At 40.5% G+C, this 22,650-nt stretch overlaps 4 protein-coding genes across 6 annotated transcripts; all 4 read right to left on the reverse strand.

The window, feature by feature from the left end:
• Nucleotides 1-545: 545 nt before the first annotated feature.
• On the reverse strand, nucleotides 546-5,523 carry LOC104426942 (U-box domain-containing protein 35). The gene is made up of 9 exons (XM_010040112.2): nucleotides 5,322-5,523; nucleotides 4,908-5,029; nucleotides 4,663-4,784; nucleotides 3,739-3,923; nucleotides 3,063-3,289; nucleotides 2,678-2,779; nucleotides 2,043-2,471; nucleotides 888-1,637; nucleotides 546-763 (listed from the first exon to the last, which is right to left on the reverse strand). Exons 1-9 carry the CDS (start codon nucleotides 5,521-5,523, stop codon nucleotides 581-583), a joined length of 2,322 nt encoding a protein of 773 aa, XP_010038414.2. The 3' UTR covers nucleotides 546-580.
• Nucleotides 5,524-7,536: 2,013 nt separating this feature from the next.
• Nucleotides 7,537-12,868, reverse strand: LOC104424318 (ceramide kinase). 3 transcript variants are annotated; one of them, XM_018865695.2, is made up of 13 exons: nucleotides 12,541-12,867; nucleotides 12,100-12,255; nucleotides 11,853-12,020; nucleotides 11,657-11,749; nucleotides 11,116-11,208; nucleotides 10,430-10,513; nucleotides 10,239-10,308; nucleotides 10,050-10,134; nucleotides 9,208-9,357; nucleotides 8,917-9,018; nucleotides 8,334-8,699; nucleotides 7,977-8,043; nucleotides 7,537-7,887 (listed from the first exon to the last, which is right to left on the reverse strand). In XM_018865695.2, the coding sequence occupies exons 1-13, from the start codon at nucleotides 12,724-12,726 to the stop codon at nucleotides 7,750-7,752; spliced, it is 1,758 nt and encodes a 585-aa protein (XP_018721240.2). In that variant the 5' UTR covers nucleotides 12,727-12,867; the 3' UTR covers nucleotides 7,537-7,749. The 3 variants fall into 3 exon arrangements, with proteins under 3 accessions (XP_018721240.2, XP_010034990.2, XP_039160249.1); XM_010036688.3 differs by having other exon boundaries at nucleotides 10,239-10,271; nucleotides 10,430-10,571; nucleotides 12,541-12,866; XM_039304315.1 differs by lacking the exons at nucleotides 7,537-7,887; nucleotides 7,977-8,043 and having other exon boundaries at nucleotides 8,418-8,531; nucleotides 8,635-8,699; nucleotides 10,239-10,271; nucleotides 10,430-10,571; nucleotides 12,541-12,868.
• Nucleotides 12,869-13,522: 654 nt separating this feature from the next.
• On the reverse strand, nucleotides 13,523-18,728 carry LOC104424319 (uncharacterized Rho GTPase-activating protein At5g61530). The gene is made up of 10 exons (XM_010036690.3): nucleotides 18,496-18,728; nucleotides 17,381-17,497; nucleotides 17,037-17,299; nucleotides 16,718-16,780; nucleotides 16,618-16,636; nucleotides 15,938-16,036; nucleotides 15,765-15,842; nucleotides 15,439-15,683; nucleotides 14,352-14,508; nucleotides 13,523-13,993 (listed from the first exon to the last, which is right to left on the reverse strand). The coding sequence occupies exons 2-10, from the start codon at nucleotides 17,439-17,441 to the stop codon at nucleotides 13,848-13,850; spliced, it is 1,131 nt and encodes a 376-aa protein (XP_010034992.2). The 5' UTR covers nucleotides 17,442-17,497; nucleotides 18,496-18,728; the 3' UTR covers nucleotides 13,523-13,847.
• Nucleotides 18,729-19,479: 751 nt separating this feature from the next.
• Nucleotides 19,480-22,635, reverse strand: LOC104424321 (glycosyltransferase family 64 protein C4). The gene is made up of 5 exons (XM_010036692.3): nucleotides 22,180-22,635; nucleotides 21,284-21,671; nucleotides 20,571-20,734; nucleotides 20,391-20,461; nucleotides 19,480-19,891 (listed from the first exon to the last, which is right to left on the reverse strand). Exons 1-5 carry the CDS (start codon nucleotides 22,458-22,460, stop codon nucleotides 19,731-19,733), a joined length of 1,065 nt encoding a protein of 354 aa, XP_010034994.2. The 5' UTR covers nucleotides 22,461-22,635; the 3' UTR covers nucleotides 19,480-19,730.
• Nucleotides 22,636-22,650: the final 15 nt, after the last annotated feature.

Here is a 22,650-nt window from a genome sequence, read left to right on the forward strand (position 1 = left end):
CCTTTTCTATTTGCTTCAACTAGAAGGCAAATTTTCGGTGGTTGGGAAGGGAAAAGCTTTTATTATCCTATTGGTTATGCCATTAACACGAACTAGTCGCCGAGCATTTACATTGCAGTGACTTGTGCTTTTCAGCAGGACATTTTTTTTAATGCGTAGCGAATGAATGTATTACGATGAGTGAAGGCAATAACTCGAGGTGGGTTTGACCAAATTTAATCATGTGTCTATATCATGCCACGATTTGCTCAATTTGCTAGCGATCTCTTGAATTGTCGGACCTTGTGATGTTCTCTTGCAATCGATCACTCGATGTCGTGCTTCTTCTTCTTCTCGCTTTTCAAGTGTGGTAAAGCCACGAGTTTTTCTGGTCTTTATGATTCTGCACGCTATGCAGAGACCTCTTGGCTTCGCGGGAATTGAAATTCTAGGGATGCAAATGAAATGACGAGAAAAGAAAGAAACTGCCGAAACTGTGACAAACAAGTAGCGCAGCAATTTGGAATTATGGACACTCCCACAAGTTATAAAGTTCGCTTTAGAAAGAGCCTTCATGTGCACATTTAGTGCAGATGTTATCTCAATGGTTTAGGGACTTCCACTCCTTAATTGCGGAGAGAAGAGTGTAGTTCGGAATGAGATGCTTATTCGGAAGCGGCAAGTTCGTCATTGGGGATTTGTCGTTGCCTTCTAGCCACTTCTCGATCGCTCTGCGGTCGTAAGTGTATCCATCCACAGCAACGTAAGGGTCCTTCATCACATCCTGAAGAAAGGGGAGAGGATGAAAAGGCAGATAAGCATGCATTTTGAACATTCGAAATAGTACTCCTGCAGGAGATTATAGGAAACATGCGTACATAAAATGAATAAAATGGGAGTATTAGTACCTGACTGATCGGGCAAATGAAATGGCTAGGAGGTGCAAGTTTAACCCAGCTTGTCGCGTCTTTGGCCTGGCTGGCAACTTCTTTCAGTTTCTCAAGGACGGGAAGAACTTGATCTCTCAAGTCGGGCCGGTCCTTTCTCCGAAGTTCGGCACAACAGATTCCTAATAAAGCCAGTTCCTCTGTCTCTTCGGGTGGCCAATCCCCGGCATCTGCATCTAGGACATCCATTAGAGATCCTTCACTAAGTGCTCTTTCCACCATATGAGTGAGTGCTATTGCTGGCTTTGAAGTCAGAAGCTGCAGAATGACTATCCCAAAAGCATACACGTCGGATTTCGGAGAAACCGATCCTGTCCTTTGATACTCAGGGTCTATGTAACACAGTGTTCCAACAGACCCTGTGTTCTGGAATATGCTTGGTAAGGATGGATCAGCGTGAAGCATACTCGAGAGTCCAACATCACCAATCTTGCTCACAAGGTTATTATCCAGCAATATATCCGCTGGCTTGAGATCGCGGTGGATGATTGGCTTAGGCTTCGCATCGTGAAGGAAAACAAGAGCGCTGGCCACTTCCCAGGCAATGCGAAACCTGTCAAACCATGGGATGGGAGGCGTGCCGTTCTTCTGGAGCAACCTGTCCTCGAGACTTCCATTTTCCATGTACTCGTAGATGAGGCAACCACGATCAGGACATGCACCGATTAGAAGGAGCACATGTGGATGGCGAATTTTGCTCAATACCTCAAGCTGCAAAACAAGAACAAAGAGGCATATATCATCCAATCGAAGGTGTCAAACATGTAAGTAAGCCCATCATTCCACAGGCAAGCCAGGAAAATTGAAAAGACAACCTTGTTATCGGAAGTTTTGATGGATTAGATGATAAGACCAGAGACAGATCAGACGAACACATGAATAAACATACATTTCTCGCTGAGAATAAATCTTGAAGCTTTGTCTCAATGAATCAACATACAGGACTGACATGTCCAAAGGCAAGAAGAGACACATTCATATTCACTCAATCTGAAGTCCAAAGATCCTTACTTTTCAACCAAGAGTAATAGACCAAGTGAAACTATATAAAAAACAACTCTAGGTCACGTATTACTTTGCTATTCAGATAAGAAGTTCGGAAAATAATTTTAGTACCTCCTGATCACATTGCTTTGAGTTTTGACTCTCCTTTGAGTGAAGAACTTTGATAGCAACATTCGTGTGATGCAAACTGCACTTGTAGACTGTTCCATATGCTCCCATTCCCATCCTTAGACTTTCGGAGAATGAAGATGTGGCAGAAACAATCTCTTCCCATGTGAATATCTGGTACTGCTGCATCTGATCCACTAGAGCATTGCTGATCTTTTCCCTCTCTCTTGCATCCCGCTCAGCTTTTGTCTCTGCCGCTTTCCTTCTTAAGGCTTCTCTTTCAGCACGGTCCCTCATCAATTCAAGTTCTTTCTTCGCTGCCTCATACTTCTCCTTCTCCTGCCTTGCTAACTCCTTGGCCATTTCCTCGCGAAACTTGCCCTCTTTTAACATCTTCTCTCCCTCCAATTTCCATTCCTTGAGATTGTAAAGCTGATTAAAGCAATAAAATAGTAACAGAAAATAAAAACGAATAATAGCAGATGCCATATTTTGCTACGAAATTAGGATCACAGCACAGAGAATGACAATGTGGATCGGGCCAATATCATTTGGCTATGACAGGAACTCGTCACTTTTCAGGACACTCTTCGTCATGACTAAAATTGATGGGTGGTGTTCAGTGAATTTGAGCTTACCTTTTGAGAGGCATCAACCGTTTCACTCTGGGCCATTTCATACATTCCACGGACATGATTGAGTTCGATTCTCAACTTTTCCAGCTCAAAGTTCAGATTTGCCTGCACATAACAGTCTTTCCTTCAAGTTAGGGAGTCATGGAGAAACTTTACCCACTCATAGTACATTTCATTCTACTGTTGCACAGAAATTGAACTGAAGCTTATGGAGTAGGTATCAAAAGAGAAATCTAAGCATCAGGAGAACTCATTCTTAAGATAACCATTTTGAAATTGCGCTATACAGGAAAATTAATTCTACCAGATACGAACTTTACTATCTTTTACACGAAAAATAATCCTCAGATGCAACAAGACAGGAATTCCAGAGAAGGGTGTAAGTTACCTGACTTTCGCTTGTAGAGTACCCTGATAATACATCAGAGATGGATTCCTGATTGGACATCCTGGACTCAGTCTCTGACATCAAGCTTTGTAGACTAGACTCTCTAAAGTGTGTAGTAATGGGGTCATTCCCTTCCTCACTACCTAGAGACTGACACCGCAAGTGATTCACATTGACAGAGCTCGGTCTTGCAAACATTTGACTTCTAATTGAAGGAGCCTGAGAGCCTGCACACATGGTGCGGTAGGAAAAAATATCAGATATGAGATAGTGGAGCAACCGGACCGAGTTACTTTCATACCGATATTATTAGACGTAATATACCAGTCTCTGCCAACATTCTCTCTATCCTTAGGAAATATAATGCCGCATACTTTTTCAGTTTCTCTTCATCTCACCCGCACCCACATAAAGAGAGAAATTCATTCACATTAAAGTAAGAGCCATGTACTTGAAAATGATTACGTAATCGGACATCCCTGGAGAGAGAAAATTACTAGGAATGTACCTATTAATGACATTAAATTTGTAGACTTCCACAGCCACTTCGCATTTCAAGCATGCCTATTGGCATAATATATATCCATTTTCGATATTATCCACCTATTGTCTACATCCTAATGTCAGCAATCTCCAGCACAAACAGAGGCATCTTTAGGTAACAACAAAATTTAACCTCTCTGTGAGCCAGAACCAGATGAACCGCTGGTAGAGCTTGTGTCACTGTAGTCATCTTTAGTGTTTCCATTAGTCTCCATATCTGATGGGCGGATAGATGACAATTTCCCTTTTGAGATTGCATATACCGTGCAAAAGCTTGGAATTTTTGCTGAGATTGTTGATGATAGAGTACCGGTTTTCCTGAAATCAGCGTCCTTATTAAGTAAGTATTGAAGAAACCAATGGGAAAGCGATACCTTAATGGCTGGAATGCTTCATTCTCTAGGAATCTGCTTAATTCTTCTATTTTCTCTTATCTTGCCTTATCGTTTTATAACTATTATATTCATGTTAAGTTGCATTGCATGACTACCAATAATCGTCTTAAAGACATGCCAGATAAGAAATGTAAAACAGCAAGGTATATTGATAAGACAATTGTTAGGCCTAGCAAACAGGACCCACTTGCTTTAATCAGAATAGTATGCTTCCGGGAAAAAAAAAGTGCAGATGTATGATGGAGGTTCAAACCAAAATGATGCTAGTTGTATTTGAGTTGGGGGTGAAGAACTTCAAAGACTTTATGAGTCGTATTATCCTTGATGTTAAACCTTGTTATGGTAGCCAAATAGATTGAAACAAGGTATATCGATATCATAAACTCCTTCTAAGTTCAAATTCAGCAATCGAATATTGTAAGAAAAGAAGCCATGAAAGCAAGTTTGTCTCCCTGTAAACAACCTAACATTTGTGACAGCAATGCACACAATAGCTTTTCCATCTTCTCAAAAGATAGCATTTCCTCCATATCAAGAAGAAGCAGTAAAAATAATCCTGAACCCCAATAAGAAAAAAGTCTTGCTGGAGCCTGGCGCATTTCGAGCAAGCAGTATATTCTTCATGTCTATACCATACCGATAATTACATGGAGTGGAAGTACCTTGAGAAAAGTCCGGGAGTAGAAGTTCCAATGACTAGTTTGGTGATATTGCTCTTATGAACCACTTGTGCTAGTGCACTTGCCACATCCTCTGATTCAAGCACGACTACATCTACCAGCACCTGTACGCAAGTCCAAGTCAAATGTAAGCAGTTCTTTACCTTATGAAACACCGTGAAGAGATTAAGCTAGAAATCTAGGAAAGAAATGTACAACATGGATATAAATTCAACCAAAAGGCTCACCTTTTTCTTGACACACATTATCTTGTAAGCATGAAGTAATTCATGTGTCTGCCAATTCACTTCCTTCCTATAAGCAGCAATTACATCTTCTCTCACTTCTGTTATTGGGATCATGATTCCCACTGAAATGAAAATGACAATCATGATGATGAAGAAGAGAAAGAAGAAGAAGAATATTATGCAATATTTTGTTCACAATGTCTCGTACATTATATTTCATTAACAACATGACAAAATTACTTGGATTTTCCAGAATGATATTTGAAAATTTAACTTCTTATGTTGTAAATTTTGTTTATGTATACTTTTCTTATTCATGAATTCAGAAACAAAACTATGATTGAGCAAGCAGTTTATACCCACATAGATATTTTGCCCAATATATCAGATGGGTCTATAAAATCGTCAACTTACTTGGAGTAGGGACAGATGAGAGAACTGCGCGTACATGTATCAGCTTGAATACCACCTTTCCCTCAGGAATAAAATTCTCAAGTGCCCACCTCACTACATATTTACTCTCTCTCTTCCCATTGATAGCTACTGCAACAACTGCCGATAGTGGTGATTGCAAAGGCAATGGATCCTCTGGTTCACTTGGTTTGTTGATCTCCATGGAAAACCCCGCTTCCTTATTCAGAGCCAATTAAAGCAAGACAGACCACTTCAATTGCTTCAGCAGCTTCAAGTTTCAAACTTAAGCTCTCTCTCTCTCTCTCTCTCTCTCTCTCTCTCTCTCAAAATGGGCAGAGACTTCACATTTGCATCTATAAATAGGAGGTGTGTTATCTTGTTGAGCAACAGCTAGGACATGAAGCTTACACTTTGTCTGCTGTTGAAATTTAAGACCTGAAATAGTCAACTGGCTTAAAATTTATTTTTCTCCTTTTAATATGTTAATGAATGGCAAGTCGCAAAACCAGAGGGTTTCACCTGGTTGTGTTGCTTGAGACGTAAGTCACAGAGAGAACTTGAAAATTTTGGATGCAAAATCATCATATCCCAGCTTTCCAGATTCTGCATTTTGTCTTTAAAAAATTTACTGAAATATTTTCATGAGCACTATCTTTTCCTTGCGAATTGCTAAATATCTTGATTTATTTCAGTGATTTTTCTCATATGGTGCTAGAAGACTTTTATTTATTTATCTATCACCATTTTAACAGCTTTTTGTTTGCTGGTTTCACAGGCAATACAATATCAAAGCTCAAATTGACAAGGAATGGCTCCATTAATTCAAGTAACGATTGTTATAAGGAACAATTTCTCATAGATTTTGGGTCATTACCTGTTATGTTTGGTTCTCCTTAACAGAATGTCACCATTTGTGAGTTATAAACAGCATCTTCGTCCTCATCGCATTTTATTACAACAACTAGCAACGTGCATACAAGGAGAGATTTCAAAACTGGGATTTTATAATCAAGTTTGAGTTTTTGCTAAGCCTTTCAAGTATTGTACGCTTCTTAAAAATTAATGTATTGAGCTATTAAGGCTCTGATAGAAGTTGACAATGCAATGAACTTGACGTATTAGACCACCTCTCTTGTTAGATAGAGTCAATCAAAGATCAAATTATATCTCAAATTAGTTGATAGCTTGATATGTATAAGCGTCAACTTGAGTGTGATGAGTTGGGGCAAATACAGAAACGGGTTCCAATGAATTGCAAGTTGAACTTAGCTCTCAAGTCAGGGAGGTTAAATATAGTTTTCCCAGTCCTAACAACGAATTGTCAAGAAGCAAAAACTAAAGAACCTTAGTGGAGGGCATGTCGCCTGGGTTAGTCAGAATTAATACAGAGAAGAAAGATTATTCTTCGTTTCCACTCTTAGATGCATGTTGGCTTTAGAAGTCCAACCGTATGGGAGATGGAGATATTCATTGTCCCCCAAGTGTCAAGGAATTATATAACATGGCGTTCCATATCTTTCTGTTCTACAGAAGGTATTCAGCTTTAAAAAGGGGAAAGCAGACGATACTTTTGAGGCGTTCTTCCTTCTGCGCAAGTTCCATGGCGGGAGCGAAAAAAGTAGCAATTTTAAGTGATATCAGGGCTAGCAGTCTGCAAACAAAAAGTGAAGTTGCAATTGTAACATATGAATCATGAGGACTATGGTTTCATAAGTCTCTTTTCTTGTAGAGTTCGAAGAAAAAATTCGAACATGGTGGGACTTGGAGGATATTGAAGTTTGTCAATAGCTATGAAATGCATGCTTCACGCCTCTTCAATGGTGTCCCGTACCTTCAGGCATGAGATTTACACCCGAAAATTGCACTTTTTGATTCTGTTTCAAAATTCAGCTGTCGTGCAGGTTACCAATTCAAGGTATCATTAGATGATTGCGATACTTGAGTTGATACGTCAATCAATAATTACAACACTTCAAGCAGCTGTGATGTTTTTCATTCAAGGAACACGGATATCTTCATTTTTCTAGAAAATCTATTTTCTCCCAATGCAAGGGGTAATTTCCCTTCCTGAAAGATCATTATGAAAAGCTTATACATCCCTTCCGAAATCTCGCCCTGTTTATGCACACATGCAATGAATGTAAGTCCGCTCCTCATTTAGGGAAGCGCCGTAATTCCTGTTAACTTAATATACCTAGTAGATGGATCTAATTCATAAAAAGAGATCCTTTTGACAGTGCTAATAGAAAAGGACTATGTGATATCAATTGTTGGAGGCATTCTCGAGATACAACTTCGTGATTTCTGCATGATGTATAATTTAGTTCACATATATCCTTCCTTCTGCCGCATAAGTCAGTAGAGTATAAATCCAACTCTTATGGAATGAAAAATGTTTCTTGAGAGGATGATGACACGTGGTTAACTTCTAAACCGGAGGTCCAGAAGCAAACAAGTTGATAAGGCCTCGAAATACTTGCGCTGACAGTTGGTGTGCTTGAAAGAGTTCACCGTCCAAGTTCCAGATGCTGCTGTTGCCGGAAGATCTAAATGTAAAGGCCGAGGTCTGTTTCATCAAGAAATAAATGTGTCAAAAAGTTAAAAACACTCTAAACCAGTGGAAAAGAACATACAAGATATGATTAAAGTAACTTCCTTATGATGTTCCACAAACTCGAAGTTCAAGGGATCTCCATCTCTCTTTGCCAGCTGCAGAAGGTGCCTGTCGGTCACAACAAAGTCACAACTCTGACGCTACTAGAAGATCATGAGAGGATAAGAACTTTAAGCAAGGGGAATTTTGGATTGAAAAGGTCAATCCCAAAAGGACTCATAAAACTCTTTCATTCATGGTGAGTAAATTGTATAATTTGCGCTGCTGACACAAAATTTAACTGTCCTGTTAAATTAATCCTGATTGTCACTTAAGCTTTCAGAATCAGATAACACCAGAAATTTTGTGTGCACATTTTACAAAAGAAAAACCAGATTCAGAGCTTGAAGAAGCATTACCCCAAATAAAAGGCCCTGGGGCAGTCCTTGATCAGAATGAGGTGCATAAAGCCATCTGCAAGATGTGCATCAGCCACTAAACCATCTGGTGCTCTCCCATTGCGGCACGCAATAATGGCAGCCCCTATGCTAAGATAGCGCCCTTTGAAGCTCAACCAACCCATTTCACCCCGTTGTGAATCTGGTTTTGATTGAGAACTGACAGCAGGATTTGCAGTACAGATCTCACAATTAACACGACAAATTACTTTCTGACGTTTATTCAAACCACGTTGCGCTCGAAAGTGGCGATGCTGATTACCTCCCTCCACTGGATGTGTTTCTTCAGAATTGACTTGAAGGACTGCCACTTCTGCTTCATATGATCTGCATGTCAGGAAACAACATCATCAATACCCGAAAGAAACAAATTCAAAGTAACTTTTAGTAGGTTTCTTCAAAAGAAGCTAAAATTAAACAATTCGACTTCAAAAAACTCTATACCGAACCAAGTCACTAAGTCTGCATACCATCTTCAACCAAAAAAAAAAAAAAAAGAGTCCACATATCATCAAAAGGAAATAAAGCCTACTAAGAGGTATACCTATGCCTCAGAAACACTTTAGTTCCAGCATAATCATATCTCTTGGGTCCCATCCATCGGTATTTCTCACTTTCAGTAATAACATCTCCATAAAATCCATACCTGCTTCAAGGATACTAGTTTAGAAGGACAGTTTCAACCCAAAATATCCCAAAAAAAAAAAAAAAAAAAAAAAATGCAAGATTTGTTTCATACTAGCATGGAAACAAGACAGTTAAAAAAAAAAAAAAAGAAGCACAAAAAACATATATTGTCTTGCAGTATGTGGCATCAGTAATAATGAGAAACTACCCAGCAAAAGAAGCTGCATATCGTACACAAGGTTCAACCTTTGATTCAGCTGTTGTCCTCCATCTTACAATTTGAGTGATATCGAGGGGCACATTTTTCCCCATTACAATTTGCAATGCAGAAGTAATAGGATCACGAGCCCCAGTTGTACTGCATAAAGCACAAGCACCAGATGTGAAGCAATGAAAACAATTAGCTAATAATTGGCTAGACTAAGTTATTTACGGGACATGAATTCAGTGTTGCATTTGCAATATAAACTTTTCTCTTTACTTGAAATTAATCTGACAATGAAGAAGAACAAAGATTAATGGTCAAATTCCACAGTTAATTTCATGCCACTGCTAGATATATGACCTGAAAAAGCTAATTTCAGGCCTGCGAGGTTCCATAAGTTTAAAAAATTACACAATTGGCAGAATCTGATTGTCCTTTCAGCAGTCAAAGATGAAGTTTTATTGTATAATTTCTCAAGTATAGCACTTGCAAGACAATGGAGAATCCAGGTCAATCAATCAACAAACAATTGGCCCTACTTTATCTAGTGCTCATTTGCTGTTTTCTGATCAACTTTTTGTAATTCAAAGTATGTTTAGTCATGTAAGTCTGTTTCAGCAAGAAGTTTCTTTCATCTTACTGTTGAAGCCAGAAGAACTTCTGGACAAAGAATATCAGAGCCGCTCATAAACAAGGAAAGGCCCTATTGAGTACATATTTATCAGAAATCTATATCACAAATATGTCATTAAGACACTACTCCTTATGTAAGGGGCAAGTGTCCCGATGTAATTAACTAGGGAGGGTAAGAAATAAGAATCACCCGAGGAGAAAATTGACATTACCAAATCACAATAGCATCAGTAGAACCAGCTGGAATGATTCCAAATCGAAATCCTTCCTTCGGGAGCAGCAACTGAGAACCGTCACCTGTAGAGTTAAACAGTGACAAACTAACTCTATATCAATTTACAACAGAAGTGACGTTTTCTATGAATAATTCCACAGTGACAATGAGATTTGGAAAAACTCACCTGTGTAGCAAGTGCCAGAATCTCCTTCATCTCCTGCAATGTACAAATAATCATCTGACATCAGACTCACCTGTTACCACAAGTTTCAGTCTAATTATTAAGAAAAAAGCATAATCAAAATACATGTAAGATTAACCCCTTTTTTGTGATCAGGGGGGACTGATCTTCATTCTGGAAAGAATTCTTAGTACCTCTTTCATTTGTATTGTGCATTGAGAAATCACCATAATCTCCAAGAGACTGCACAAAATCTGCTGGAGCAGGTGGATAAGGAGCTTTATGCCACAAGGAAAGAAAACCATTGAGAATTTCATTGAAGAAACCATCACCACCCTGATTCATAACACTTCTTTTCAGCAAAAAACATGTCAAAACCACTCACTCATAATGCTGCCAAAAAATTGATGCACGATAACCAGTATGGTCAGAAAAAAGGTAACATCTAAAGAGCAGTAGCAAGAGATATGGCCGTGTAGGCAAGTTGAACAAATTGGCTCCTTTCAGGATTGAATCTTCTGTACCATACCAAAGATATTGTTTCACCATTTATGTTTGAAAATCCAGGTCTCGCACATACTTACTCATATTTAAGCATTCAAGGAGAAAGCACTGGCAGTCACATTCTGAACAGTTACAACTGAAACCTTATCATGCGATATTTTCTATTAGAATATGCCGATACCAGTTACAATGGAAAATCTATGATTGTAACAAGAGGCACGTGTTGTAAAGGTGCTAATCACACAATTGCTTGGTTCTGGGCACATGTAGCCTGATTTCCATTAAAATTTATTGATGTAACTACTCAGACCTTGACCAGCTACACATCAAAAATTGGAACATATGAACTAGAATGTTAAGAAATTTCATATCTTACAACAGCAACAACGCCATCATATTGGCTGAGCTCCTCCTTCGTGGCAGCCAGCATCACATCGTATGCATGACTTGCCCTCTCAGTCACGATCACCTGATTAAAAAATTCAAAGATATTTAAGCAATTATTATGTCTGCACATTTAATCATAGCCGTCCAAGGGAGAGAATTTTCCTCCCACACGCTCATGTTAGCTTAATAACGCCGGAACACTACTGTGAAAAGCTTCTATACATAATGAGTTGCTAGTTTATTGCAGATCTTGTGACGCAGCAGACATCTCAACTCGAAGTTCAAACACCAAATATGATTAAAAAAGTAGTCTAGACAGCAAGACATGCAAAGACAATTGCGAGTGCTATTAGAGGGCAAAACAACAACCATGATATTATTAAAAAAGATGAACAAGGAAAAATATTTCAACTAAAGTCCAGTGCAGTTGGCAAGGATAATAATAAGAAAAGTACAGCTTCTATATACATTAACAAAAAAGAAAATCTCAGAGATAGCATCACTAACTTTAGAAGGAGGAGAATGTGAACCTTTGTATGCACTTTAGCACGTGCGAATATAGGAGACACGTTTTCCCACGTCGTACGGCCATTTTCCTTTCCGCTCTTCGGATGAACAAAAACCTGTTACCATGAAAGAGTTCTGGAAACGAGTTATTATCATTGAGGCAGCCAATTAATCTACATATCTCGCTCATGGAAGGGTAGCATCCCAGGAAGACCTTACCAGGAGATTCTTCGGCCTTTGCATTTCTTTGTCCAAACGGGAATTAATTAGATTTACCCACATCTGACATATCTGCCAATCTTTATGACTAAATACATATTTGTCTAAGATACACCGGCAAGGATGACACTTCGACGTTTGGACCCCGTGTACCACAAGGTGGTATATCTGTTCCATCATCGGCATGCCCATCAGTTACCATCATGTCATAATGCCAATGTGCTAACCAACACAAACAAGAACGAACCTGCGAGTCCTCGCTTAGAAGACATCTTGCGGGATTCGAGAGGTTTGATTCAGGAATTAAACCATGGTCGACAAACTCCACAGCATAAACATCAGCAAGTTTGATACTTGTTGCGACCAAAGGAGAACGTTTAATGCCACAGCAATCCGATCGATCCTGTTCCAAGTAAAGAGAAAGTCGTGTGAACTTAAGCCGTCATGTCTTCCGAAGCGTTCAAAAAGACATCTTTACGATCCTAAAACCAAAAACTTATCAATCGGAGAGCACATGTATTCATGGCGAGCATGAATCTCACTACACCACCACGCAATTCCAATCGCCTCCCTAACTGTTATTCTTTGGCCAAGATCAGCCGCCTATCTAGAAACATCACGGCAAAATCATGCGCGAACAGGAACATCCGTGCGCGCATCATTCTCGAAAAGAGGAAAAAGCGCTCACGCTGCGTAAGGGCTCGAGCAACCTCCAAGACAGCAGCCCATCGGAATCGAGGGTGAGGACCACTTCTCCGACGTTGTCCAAGATCAGATTGGCGGACAAGACCGCGGTGGTTTCGCCGGCGATGCCCCCGTTCGAGTCGGCAATGGGTTCGTGTGCGAGGATCGAATCGTCCCCGTTCCTTTCCATCAATCCACGCCTGTCCAATCCGATCTATCACGGAGATTCGCAAGAAAACAAGAAAAGACAAGGTAACTAGGGACGGGGGAGGGACAAAAAAGTGCAGCGACGATCGCTGTTGAAACTTGATGGGAAGAAATGCGTCGAGAAAATTCATTGGCCGGGGGGTTGGTAACTTGGTCACAGTTCCGGTTCTTAGATTCACCGGTCCGTTGCTTCGGTTCGGCTCGAGGCAGACCGATGCCGACGTTGTTGCCCCATCGATTAGCTTGGTTCTCCAAGAAATTGGGCCGGGTCTGTCCATTGACAGCCTGTCAAGTAAGCACGTTTCGACCAAAACGACCAATCACAATTACAAGATTCCAGCCGATGAAAATAACAATGACAGGATGATAATCATTGATAATATCGTATGAAAATGAATTAAAAGCATGAACAAACTCAACAACACGTTACACCAGTTGATAAAATCAAATCAATAGTCCTTAGAGTTAGAAAATCTCTCTCCAAATTTGAGCTTCCCAACCTCAAGTTTCATGCATTTGGCCATTAATCTTTCAGGTAAAACTGAAGTTGGTGATATCACAGCAAAAGCCTACAGCTTTCAAAAGAGGAGGAATGGAAGTGGTCATATCATATACTATCATATACCATACACAGGCTCTTGCTTACATTCACAGGGCCGAAACTGGCAATATCAGCACAAGTGATTTCTCGAAGCATTCGAATCTTTTCATTATTAGATTGGTCTGCTCAAGTATCAACAAGCTATCCTGCAACTCGCAGAGGCCCATATAAAAGGCAATTCAGAAAACAAGACAGCTATTTATTGCATAACAGAAGAGACCACTCCTCGTGGATGCACAACAAGGGCGAAAATCTTCTCAATGCAAATACAAGTTCTCCAAAGCAGACAAATTATTGCGAAACAAAATATTTATTGAACATGGAGAAGAACCTAGGGTGTAGGAGTAATGTCTATATAACAGCTAACATTTACAATATCTATCCAAAAACTAGGCTATAAGGAAGCATCATGAATAAATTGGTTGAAGCCAATGATGCTGCTGATGATGCACGATCCAAACGGTCAGCATCCCTTTCTGTACAAGGACGGACTCCAATCTCAGTTATCTCCAAACTGTCTCGTTGGCATCCGTGAAAATGGCATTGTGATGTTGTATGAGGCATTGAACAACCTCGATGGCACCAAAATCCATTGGAGTCCCATCATCCAAGGGAATCATGGATGACGCAACGGCAGTATCATCCTCTTCTGCAATTAGAATGGGAATGAGAATCACAAGTATGTTTTTCTGTAGAGTACAACACAGAATCCTTATTAAAAAAAAAAAGTCATCATTTTGGCCTTCAAGGACATTGAACATTGGACCAAGTGTTGGCATATACATTTTGATTTATTAATATAGATATCCAATGGCTGTAAACTTGAAAGACAAGGTGCCTGCAAGACCGAAAGGTTTAGGGCATTCACTTTTCAGGCAACAAATGGTTAATCTCCTAACATATCCCACTGCTGACAATAATTTGGATCATATCCACCGTGCATGAACCAACATGCTCAGCACAGAAGAAACCATCTATGCAAAAACACATTATATAAGCTTACCAACCTGCAAGCATGTCCCATGCACTGTAAGTAGGCGCCTTGTCTGTGCCGTTCTGACCTGTGCGTGGATCATTCCAGTACTGCCTATAATACTCAGGTTTCTGCCCATTCTGCCACATAATCAAAGGAGCAAATTCCATAGCTAAACTCTGTGCATCCATCTGAAGGAAATAAAGGGCCGTGCAAAAAGCTGGTCAATAAAATTATATACCACTTCAACCAAAGAATTAGATTATATACCACTCCAGTTAGCATTTTGATCAGAATGTAAAAGAAAATACATGCAAGAACTCAACAATATCAAGAAACATCATATGTAATACATGTCGCGTAGAATGGACTTCCCCAAAATTGTTGGGAAGCTTATAATTTGTCAATCTCTCACATTCGCCAGAAGTATTCAAACAATGAAATAAAAGGATGATGGCCTGTGAGGCTCTCTCCAACATTGCCTTAACCAGGATTGATTCTCAGTCTCCATGCACAAGGTAGAATAACAAATTGATGGTCATGCACAGTTAACTAGTGGGCATACAGTATATGATAACTTCCTTGTAGACATATACTACATGACAATTTCCAGCTCCAGTCCTGCTGGATTATGTGGAAGCAGCAAAGGATAACCATGCAAGCTTCTAACAGGAGAAAAAAATTCTCACAAGCTTCCAAGGAACACAGCACAACTAAACCTGGTGAAGGAATATATGAGAATGTTTGAATGGTGGCACCAGCACTGACAAGGCAAGACTAACATGTCAAGGATGCTTTGACTACGCTAAAACCGGTTAATAACCAAGAAAAATAAATCTTCAGATACATTAACTGAACTGGGAAACCATATTGCTTGTGAACACGCTAGATTACCAATCACGTGATAAAGATATTCTATTATTATAAAGTTTCATATCTCTCATCATCCATGTAATGAAAAAGGTAAACATTTTCTTATGCTATACATTTAATGTCTTGCACGTTAATTAATATTTTCCATAATCTGTAAATGCTTTCTAATAAAAGACATATTTAGAATGTTGACCAGAATCGAGCTGGGGAGAGAGAGAGAGAGAGAGAGAGAGAGAGATGATTCCTGCCTTGTTCAGAAGGGACTTCTGGCTCACACGGTGCAGTAGTGCAGTGATATATTCCAAAGTCATAAAATTCACCGTCGGAAGCTTCTTTAGTATGTTTCTCATTGCATTTATACTAGAACGAGCTCCTTTGATCTCTTCATAAAGTTCAAAAGTGGTGAGCGGTTCTGGAAGGCTTGCAAGATAACATTTGACTAAAGCTGCTATGTCCACTGGATTTACACCATCAGGCAGAGATGCATTTGAATCTGGAGTGACCAAATTTTATCAACACCTACCAGATTAAATAAATGAAACTGCCTTTGGAAAGAAGAAAGTATCTGAGATACCTAGATTGAATGATGAGACCAACTGCTGGATAACCTTCTTATCTCCTTCAGACTTGAACAGATACGGAGCATTTAGGCCTAATAAACATGTTAGTACCCAAAATTACTTTCATTGGACAATTACTGCATCATGCATATCTAAACAAGCTTAGCATAACCTAAAATTAAATAACCTGATAATACGAGGTAATCAGCACATTTGACCAAAATTTGCGGAATTGGCCGGCTGGACTCTTCACGATGTACAGTTACCTCAATCGGAACTCCAAATACTGAAGAAAGTTGGAAAAGCAAATTTAATTGCTGTCAAGCAGGAAAGCCTCACAAAAGTTGTACCTATTTCACTAACAAACCGAGTAAAAGGATTGTCTAGCTGCATTGTCAAACAATGTCATAAATCACAGGACTCGTCAATATTGCAACTGCCATGTTTATGCCTGGCAAGTCCAAACACTATATCCCCAACGGACAAAAACACGATAACCAGTTTCTTTGTCTGCCGGCAAGATAACATTTTATACCAGAACTAACCTAACAATATATTGACGATAAGATTCAGATTATTCACTCTCAGGAAATTGAGTATTTCTAATTTATGTTGCATTTCACATGTGTCGGGTTATTCCATGAGAAATGATGATGTAGGACTACATCACCTACATATAGACACAGACCTTATTTAATAGATCCTGAAATCGCTTATCAATTCAAAGAGAGTTGTCAAGTAATGACTGGCAATACTTCATTTTTAAGCCAAGAAATATTGTCAGTCTTCACTTTAACCTAAAGAAAGAAAAAAGATGACCGATATCCCATGACTTCACCCATCTGCATTTACAATATAGCCACTCACCATCAGTGCTTGCAACACCCTGCAATCAGTGAAGTGTCGTGTGTTAGGCACTTGCCAAAATTTTAGAGAGAGAGGGAGAGAGAGTTTCCTCAAATCCTACCTTTTGCCACCTTTCGATATCAGTAATTATTGTTTTACTTTTCTGTGCAGTCTTTTTTGCCACCTGAACAAATTTCAACATCTAAATGAGTAAACTTCCTTTTCATTAACCAACAGATATACATTGAATTTGTCAAGACCTATAATCTGTATCCTACCATTTGTCAGGTCATTAATCAAATTGCACTAATAATTTTGCTGCTTCTATTATACAATCAGCGGGCGTCACTTATGTATATACTATGCCTATTAATTACTACTTCATCTGTTTATTGTGTTGTGAAAAATCTAAATCGCAAACTGAAGCTGAACAGAGGTACCTCCTCGACTTTCGTCTTGCCAACGGCAACCTTATCCTTTGTCTCAGAAATGCCCTTCCTTAGAATTGAGCCCGTTGATGCTGCTGCCTCTATGAGGCGCTCCTGCATAGCGTGTCTGGTAGATGGTTGCTGTAGCAGTGTCCAGCGACTCTTGACACTCAACCCAACTCGTCCTGCCACTTCAGCAACATTGCCTTTAGCATCCTTTGCGACCTCGCCAACAAATGTTCCTGCAGTTTGCCCAGCTTCTTTAAGCTTCACACCTGCAAAAAACCATTGAGAATGTGACAAGCAGTTCCAGTGAAGGATCTCCAGAAGAACATTAGGAAAAAATAATCTCTTACCTGAAGAAGAAAAGAAGCCACTCGCCTTATCTTTCCACTGAGGTGAGAAGGGCAAAGGCATTGATAGCGAAGCTAGCCAGCCGGACCAAGATGAATTCAATATCCCAACCAAAAGTTCTGTTGAATAAAAAACACATTGACAATGTATCCAAAAATGAAAACAACAAAGTATCTCAAGCGTTCTTCAATAATGTAAAGGAGATTTGAGCTTCTTAGGAAAGCAGCTGATCAAAACTGAATACCTACATCAAAGAAAATGGAAACCAGACATCCCCCCCCAAAAAAAAAAAAAAAAAAAACACACACACACAGAAAGTAAGAAAGAAGAATGACAACTAGACATGCCAGTTGTACTTAAAACTCCTTTCATGGCATTGAATTAGTTGGCTGAAACCACCTACAAAACAGGCTTAGTTGTCCAGCACATGCAGGATGGGGAATTAAGAAATGCCCAAAGGAACTAGCTAGATGATTTGATATGTGTAAACCAGCATGACTGACAGTAAACACGACTGAAGGTGAATATTTTGAACGAAAGGATGTCGCTGCAGTGGAGGTTCGCATACTGATGGATGTAGGTATGCCTGAACACTCACCAATCTTTACAGAAAAGAAAACCCATTCGTCCAGACTCTAAATTTGGTTTGGCAGTACAAATTAGTAAGCGTACGGCACTTCAATCCTGAAGCCATCAAACTGTTTTTCTCTAAACACAGACTTTACACAGCACAAACCCAGTACCCACGACAGCAGTAGGCGTCCCATCTGAAAGCGCGTATACCCACAAGATCAACGTCGAAACGAAAGAAAAAGATCCAAAATTCACATTAAAAAATCAAGAATTCTCTCCAAGAGTCCGACGTAAGAGAAGAAAAAGCAAAAGGGTGTCCAGAACAATGAGCTCTGCACAGGTTCCTCGCCCCATCACTCCAAACAAGAACAATCGACATCGGTTCCGCTCATCGAGAACGCAATCAAACGAAAAAACCACCCGTCCCGCAGCGAAAACACGACCGAAGAAGCACGAACCGCGAAAAAGCTTCGGACACGCGCAGCGGAGAATCGAGGATTGAGAACAATTCGACGGATCGAACGGACGTAAAGACGGCGCGCACCTGATATGCTCGATGACGATGGAATCCGGAGGGAGAGAGAGAGAGCGAGACGGGAATCGGTTGAGCTGATGAGCACGGAGGAGGAGCAACTTTTGGCCTGCTGAGTTTGAACTTCAAAGTCGCCTCTCCTATTTGCGATATTTTTTTTTTAATATGATGAATTTTCTCCTGAGAGGGAAAGCGGCAGTGAGACTGGGAGAGGCGAGAGCGAGTGGACAGATTCTCTCCTCCCCCTTTTTTGTTTTTTTTTTTCCCTCTTCCTTTTGCTATATTTGGGGGGTTATCGAAGGAGACCCGTGGTCTAATTTAACTAATCAATAAAGTGATCCGAAGCAAAATTCGCTAATCAACGGTTGTTTGACCCGTCCTTTTCAAAATTTGAAAGAGAGAGAGAGAGATTAGCAGCCGATGAGGTTTTACTCTGCGGCCTTTTGCTTTTTGGAGCGTGGAAACAGACAAATGTGCCGATCCGGTTCGATCTCATCCATCCCGACTCGAATTGGGATTTCAATTTCCGGGCACGAATGAATCCACAATATCATTGGATCCGGTTTCGAGAATGGCACGCGTTCTGGGCCCATGCCGACCCAAGACGAAGAGATTCGCAAACCCAGTGTAATCACGGCAGCTGGATTCCGTGAGAGTGACGTGACTGAGGAGCATGATTGAGCCGGTCTCCATGAGGGGCGAGGCTGTACGATGATTGACCGTGAATAGTTCCCGATTGCTTATGACATTGGCATTCGATCGATGGGAAAGGAATGGTCCAAAGAGGCCGAAGGCAGAAGAATCGAGATTGAAACAAGGACCCACATTGAGCATGTCCCTTTTTGATAAAGTAAAGTTTGCTTTGTCCCATGCATGGATTACACTTCAAGGGCCCCATCGATTTGTGCAAGTTTTCCACCAAAAAGGATTCTGAAAAACAAAGAAAATTGGCTTGTACGATGAAGCCACTCCTCAGCAGTACCATGGACATTGGAGTTGTATGATAATCACGGCCAAATAGAGGAAGATGGGTACATTGCTTAACTAAAGTAACATGACCACGATCCAAAGTTCCTCGCAATCGAGTCAGACTAACAGTCAAACCACCGTAAACACTGATTTCTCCAGTTAGCCGCTCCAATGGAATGTACAATCATCTAGGAGCAATAAATTACTGCCTAAAGTCCTAAATGAGGATGGCAATAGCCGAAACGGCAGAGGCACGATTTACATGAAACTGGCATGAATTACCAGAGCCATCCCTGTCTTGCATCAACAGCTTTCACATTGGTATGCATAAGGGGCACAGTCTCATATAGGGAAAGCAGCTCATTCAGGCATCTGCTTCTGTGGTCACCATGGCCTTCTAAACCGCTTGTACCTGAGGCTCCTATCTTGTAAGTCTTCCCTGAAAAATTTTTGTCAAGAGATATTAGCAAAAACAGTTTGTCATGAAAGCATTTAGCGAAAAGCATACCTGGAAATGATAGAGTAGGGATTTTTTCACCTTTTAATTAACTAGATGAGTGGAATATGTACCTCGCATGTCATGCTAATAATGCAATTTTTAACGGTACGGTGAGGTCATTGGTAAGACTCAGAGTTATTACATTGCTGACTATTTATAATGCAAAGGAGGCTAGCTTATATGAGGCTTTTTTCAAGGAAGGGTGATCATCTTTCTACTTCCTTTCAAGGATACTCAAGTTCCCATCCTCTTTATCTCTACTATTATTCTGCATCTGTGCCTTGCAAAAGGCAGGTTGGACTGGCTGTTATCTATGTTGGAAAGGCAATATGGTACTAGGCTGGACAGATAAAAAAATCTAATTCGCAGTCTGTACATATCTTCCCTTTTTCATTAAGGAGTTCCAAGCAATATGGTACTAGCTTGGGGAGATCAATACCTTTCACCCAAATTGGAGGAGAACCAGAGGCATTGGCAATGAGCAGAGACATTGCAATATCTTCACAAATTCTGAGTAGCATAAGAAAAAATGAATTTCAATTCATTCAAGGACATATAGAATCAATCAAAAATGCAGCACCATGTAGTCATTGTTCTACAAAAACTTTGAAAGCTGTACCTCTCCCTAGTAAGATAATCATGAACTGTCGATGGCATTATATAGGTGTACATATCCAGGTATTTTCTATGAAAGAATGCTGCTTGTGCAAGAACCATGCTGTAGGTGCCCTTCCACCAAACTGACCACCATCCTTCATATTTGTAATAAGGAATACCGTTTCCCTGCAACAGGTCAAAAATACACTTACTCAGTGACGGCTTCAGGACGAATCCTCTTGTTCCATTTATACTCTGGAAATCAATTGGTCCCAATTCTTTTCCAACCATTGGAGGATACTTTTTTTCAAAGAAAACAAGTAGGTTTGAATTTAATCTTCCTGGCGTAACTTTGGTGCCTAGTGTTAGTTACATGTTCTATAATCAAGTCCGTTTGTTACTTCCCCCATAATACTTCTGGTGAGCATCAGCTATTTTCCATAACATTTTCCTTTAATATATAGAAGTGGTTATAGACTGCTAATCCTCAAATATCCAAAGAAAGACACCTAAAGACTTTCTAGAGAAAACCCAATAGGAGTTTCACAAAACTACAGCGATGTACAAGTACAACAGGCCATACTGTCCTTCCATAATGATGGGTCCATTTTGCAGCTTGTAAGTTCATCATGGAGTCAGAGGATAGATTCTCCCACTTTGCCAAATGTTCAGAACAACTCTCCGAGATCTTATTCATTCCCACAAATGATAGAATAGCAAAGATACAAATCCAACCTCTGCTTTTAGCGAATGTGCACGAGGAACAAATCCCACCATAGTGGAAGGAGCACTCTGCCACACCGTGAAAGCAAAATCCAGAGTAGGACATGGAATAATCACATCATGATCAACAGAGAAAACAGCATCAGTTCTGATGTCCCCACTTGGCCTGAATCTACTTATCGTGGTACTCCCACTGATGATATCAAACTTAAAATCATGCTTATGAGACTTCGACGCCACAACTTCATTGAGATGGGACTTTAGTTTCTCCTGTGGCGGATCACTTTTGCTCCATATGACGCATATTGCATCGGTACCAGTGCAGGATGCATAATGACCAACAGTTTGCTTAAGATGGTTGTTTCGGTTCCATGTGTTGATTAGCACAGTGTAACCACCCCTGCAAATCAAAAGAGAGAAGCACAAAACGAGCTCGCATTTCACCGATCGCTTCTCGTAATCCAAGTACCATGCGAGTAAAAGAAGCAGCAGCCAGTGCACGCTAAAACTATGTAGACATCACAGAATCATCATCAATAATGAATCAGTAAAACGAAACTGAAGCAAAAGAAATCAGATCTAGAAGACGTCAAGTCATCATTCATCAAGATAGCAAACTTTAGTGCCCATTGTCTGAGCAGAGCTTATCGTGGAGCAAAAGAATCACCGACATTCAATAATTACAAAGGAAATGAACCAGTGAATGTTTCTATTGAAAAATAATCAGGTGATTTGTCTCTGAGACCAGAACCCAATATGCTATTTCACAATTTGCAAACTACAAACGCCAATCATTCCCAGAAACGTCATGCATGCAAAAACAACAAGTCGCTAAAACACTCTTGAAACGAACAGAATCAAACACAATCTCACGGAAGAAAGTCGTGCGGGAATTTGTTCAGAGATACCTCGAAGGAGAAGAGACTGAAGAAGGTTGATGAAAGTTCCATCCCATAAAAGAGTCCAATCTCGAGCCGACCAAGAGAACGAGGCCCAGGACGACGACGCAGGCGAGGAGCTTCACCTTGGGGCGGCCGCCGCCGCCGCCGCAGAGCGGGTGGCGGGGCCGCCACAGGAGGAGCAGCCACCGGCTGCCGAACGCGCCCCGGGCGGCCGCTTTCTCCTTCGCCGGCGAGCACAGCCCGGCTTCCTCCTCGCGGATTCTGACTAGGGTGGAAGCGGAGGACATGGATGATCGAAGTCAACGCCGCTGGCGATCGTGATTAGTTTAGCTCGGGCTATGACCATGACTGGCTTCGATTGATAATAATTAGCCTGCGATTGCGAAGTCGACCGTTACGACAAGTGACAAGCCGGGGGAGGGAAGACCCGCGCTCGTGGACTGGGACTCAGTCTGTCGGGTCGGGTTCGTGTTATTT

This window comes from Eucalyptus grandis, chromosome 11 (genome assembly GCF_016545825.1).
Source record: "Eucalyptus grandis isolate ANBG69807.140 chromosome 11, ASM1654582v1, whole genome shotgun sequence".
Lineage (NCBI taxonomy): Eukaryota > Viridiplantae > Streptophyta > Magnoliopsida > Myrtales > Myrtaceae > Eucalyptus > Eucalyptus grandis.

Excerpts from the sequence above, each read along its gene's own strand:
- LOC104426942 (XM_010040112.2), bottom strand. The coding sequence starts at position 5,523 with ATGGAGATCAACAAACCAAGTGAACCAGAGGATCCATTGCCTTTGCAA. Across the intron at positions 3,924-4,662 it reads ACTCCCGGACTTTTCTCAAG|GAAAACCGGTACTCTATCAT; the intron begins GTACTTCCACTC and ends CGCTGATTTCAG. Across the intron at positions 3,290-3,738 it reads TGGTTCTGGCTCACAGAGAG|GCTCTCAGGCTCCTTCAATT; the intron begins GTTAAATTTTGT and ends CCATGTGTGCAG.
- LOC104424318 (XM_010036688.3), bottom strand. The coding sequence starts at position 12,726 with ATGGAAAGGAACGGGGACGATTCGATCCTCGCACACGAACCCATTGCC. Across the intron at positions 11,750-11,852 it reads AAAGGCCGAAGAATCTCCTG|GTTTTTGTTCATCCGAAGAG; the intron begins GTAAGGTCTTCC and ends TCATGGTAACAG. Across the intron at positions 10,135-10,238 it reads TTCTGGCACTTGCTACACAG|GTGACGGTTCTCAGTTGCTG; the intron begins GTGAGTTTTTCC and ends TTAACTCTACAG.
- LOC104424319 (XM_010036690.3), bottom strand. The coding sequence starts at position 17,441 with ATGCCTTTGCCCTTCTCACCTCAGTGGAAAGATAAGGCGAGTGGCTTC. Across the intron at positions 17,300-17,380 it reads TGGCTTCTTTTCTTCTTCAG|GTGTGAAGCTTAAAGAAGCT; the intron begins GTAAGAGATTAT and ends GGTTTTTTGCAG. Across the intron at positions 15,684-15,764 it reads GGTCTCATCATTCAATCTAG|ATTCAAATGCATCTCTGCCT; the intron begins GTATCTCAGATA and ends TGGTCACTCCAG.
- LOC104424321 (XM_010036692.3), bottom strand. The coding sequence starts at position 22,460 with ATGTCCTCCGCTTCCACCCTAGTCAGAATCCGCGAGGAGGAAGCCGGG. Across the intron at positions 21,672-22,179 it reads TCAGTCTCTTCTCCTTCGAG|GGGTGGTTACACTGTGCTAA; the intron begins GTATCTCTGAAC and ends TTTGATTTGCAG. Across the intron at positions 19,892-20,390 it reads TCCTCCAATTTGGGTGAAAG|GGAAGACTTACAAGATAGGA; the intron begins GTATTGATCTCC and ends AAAATTTTTCAG.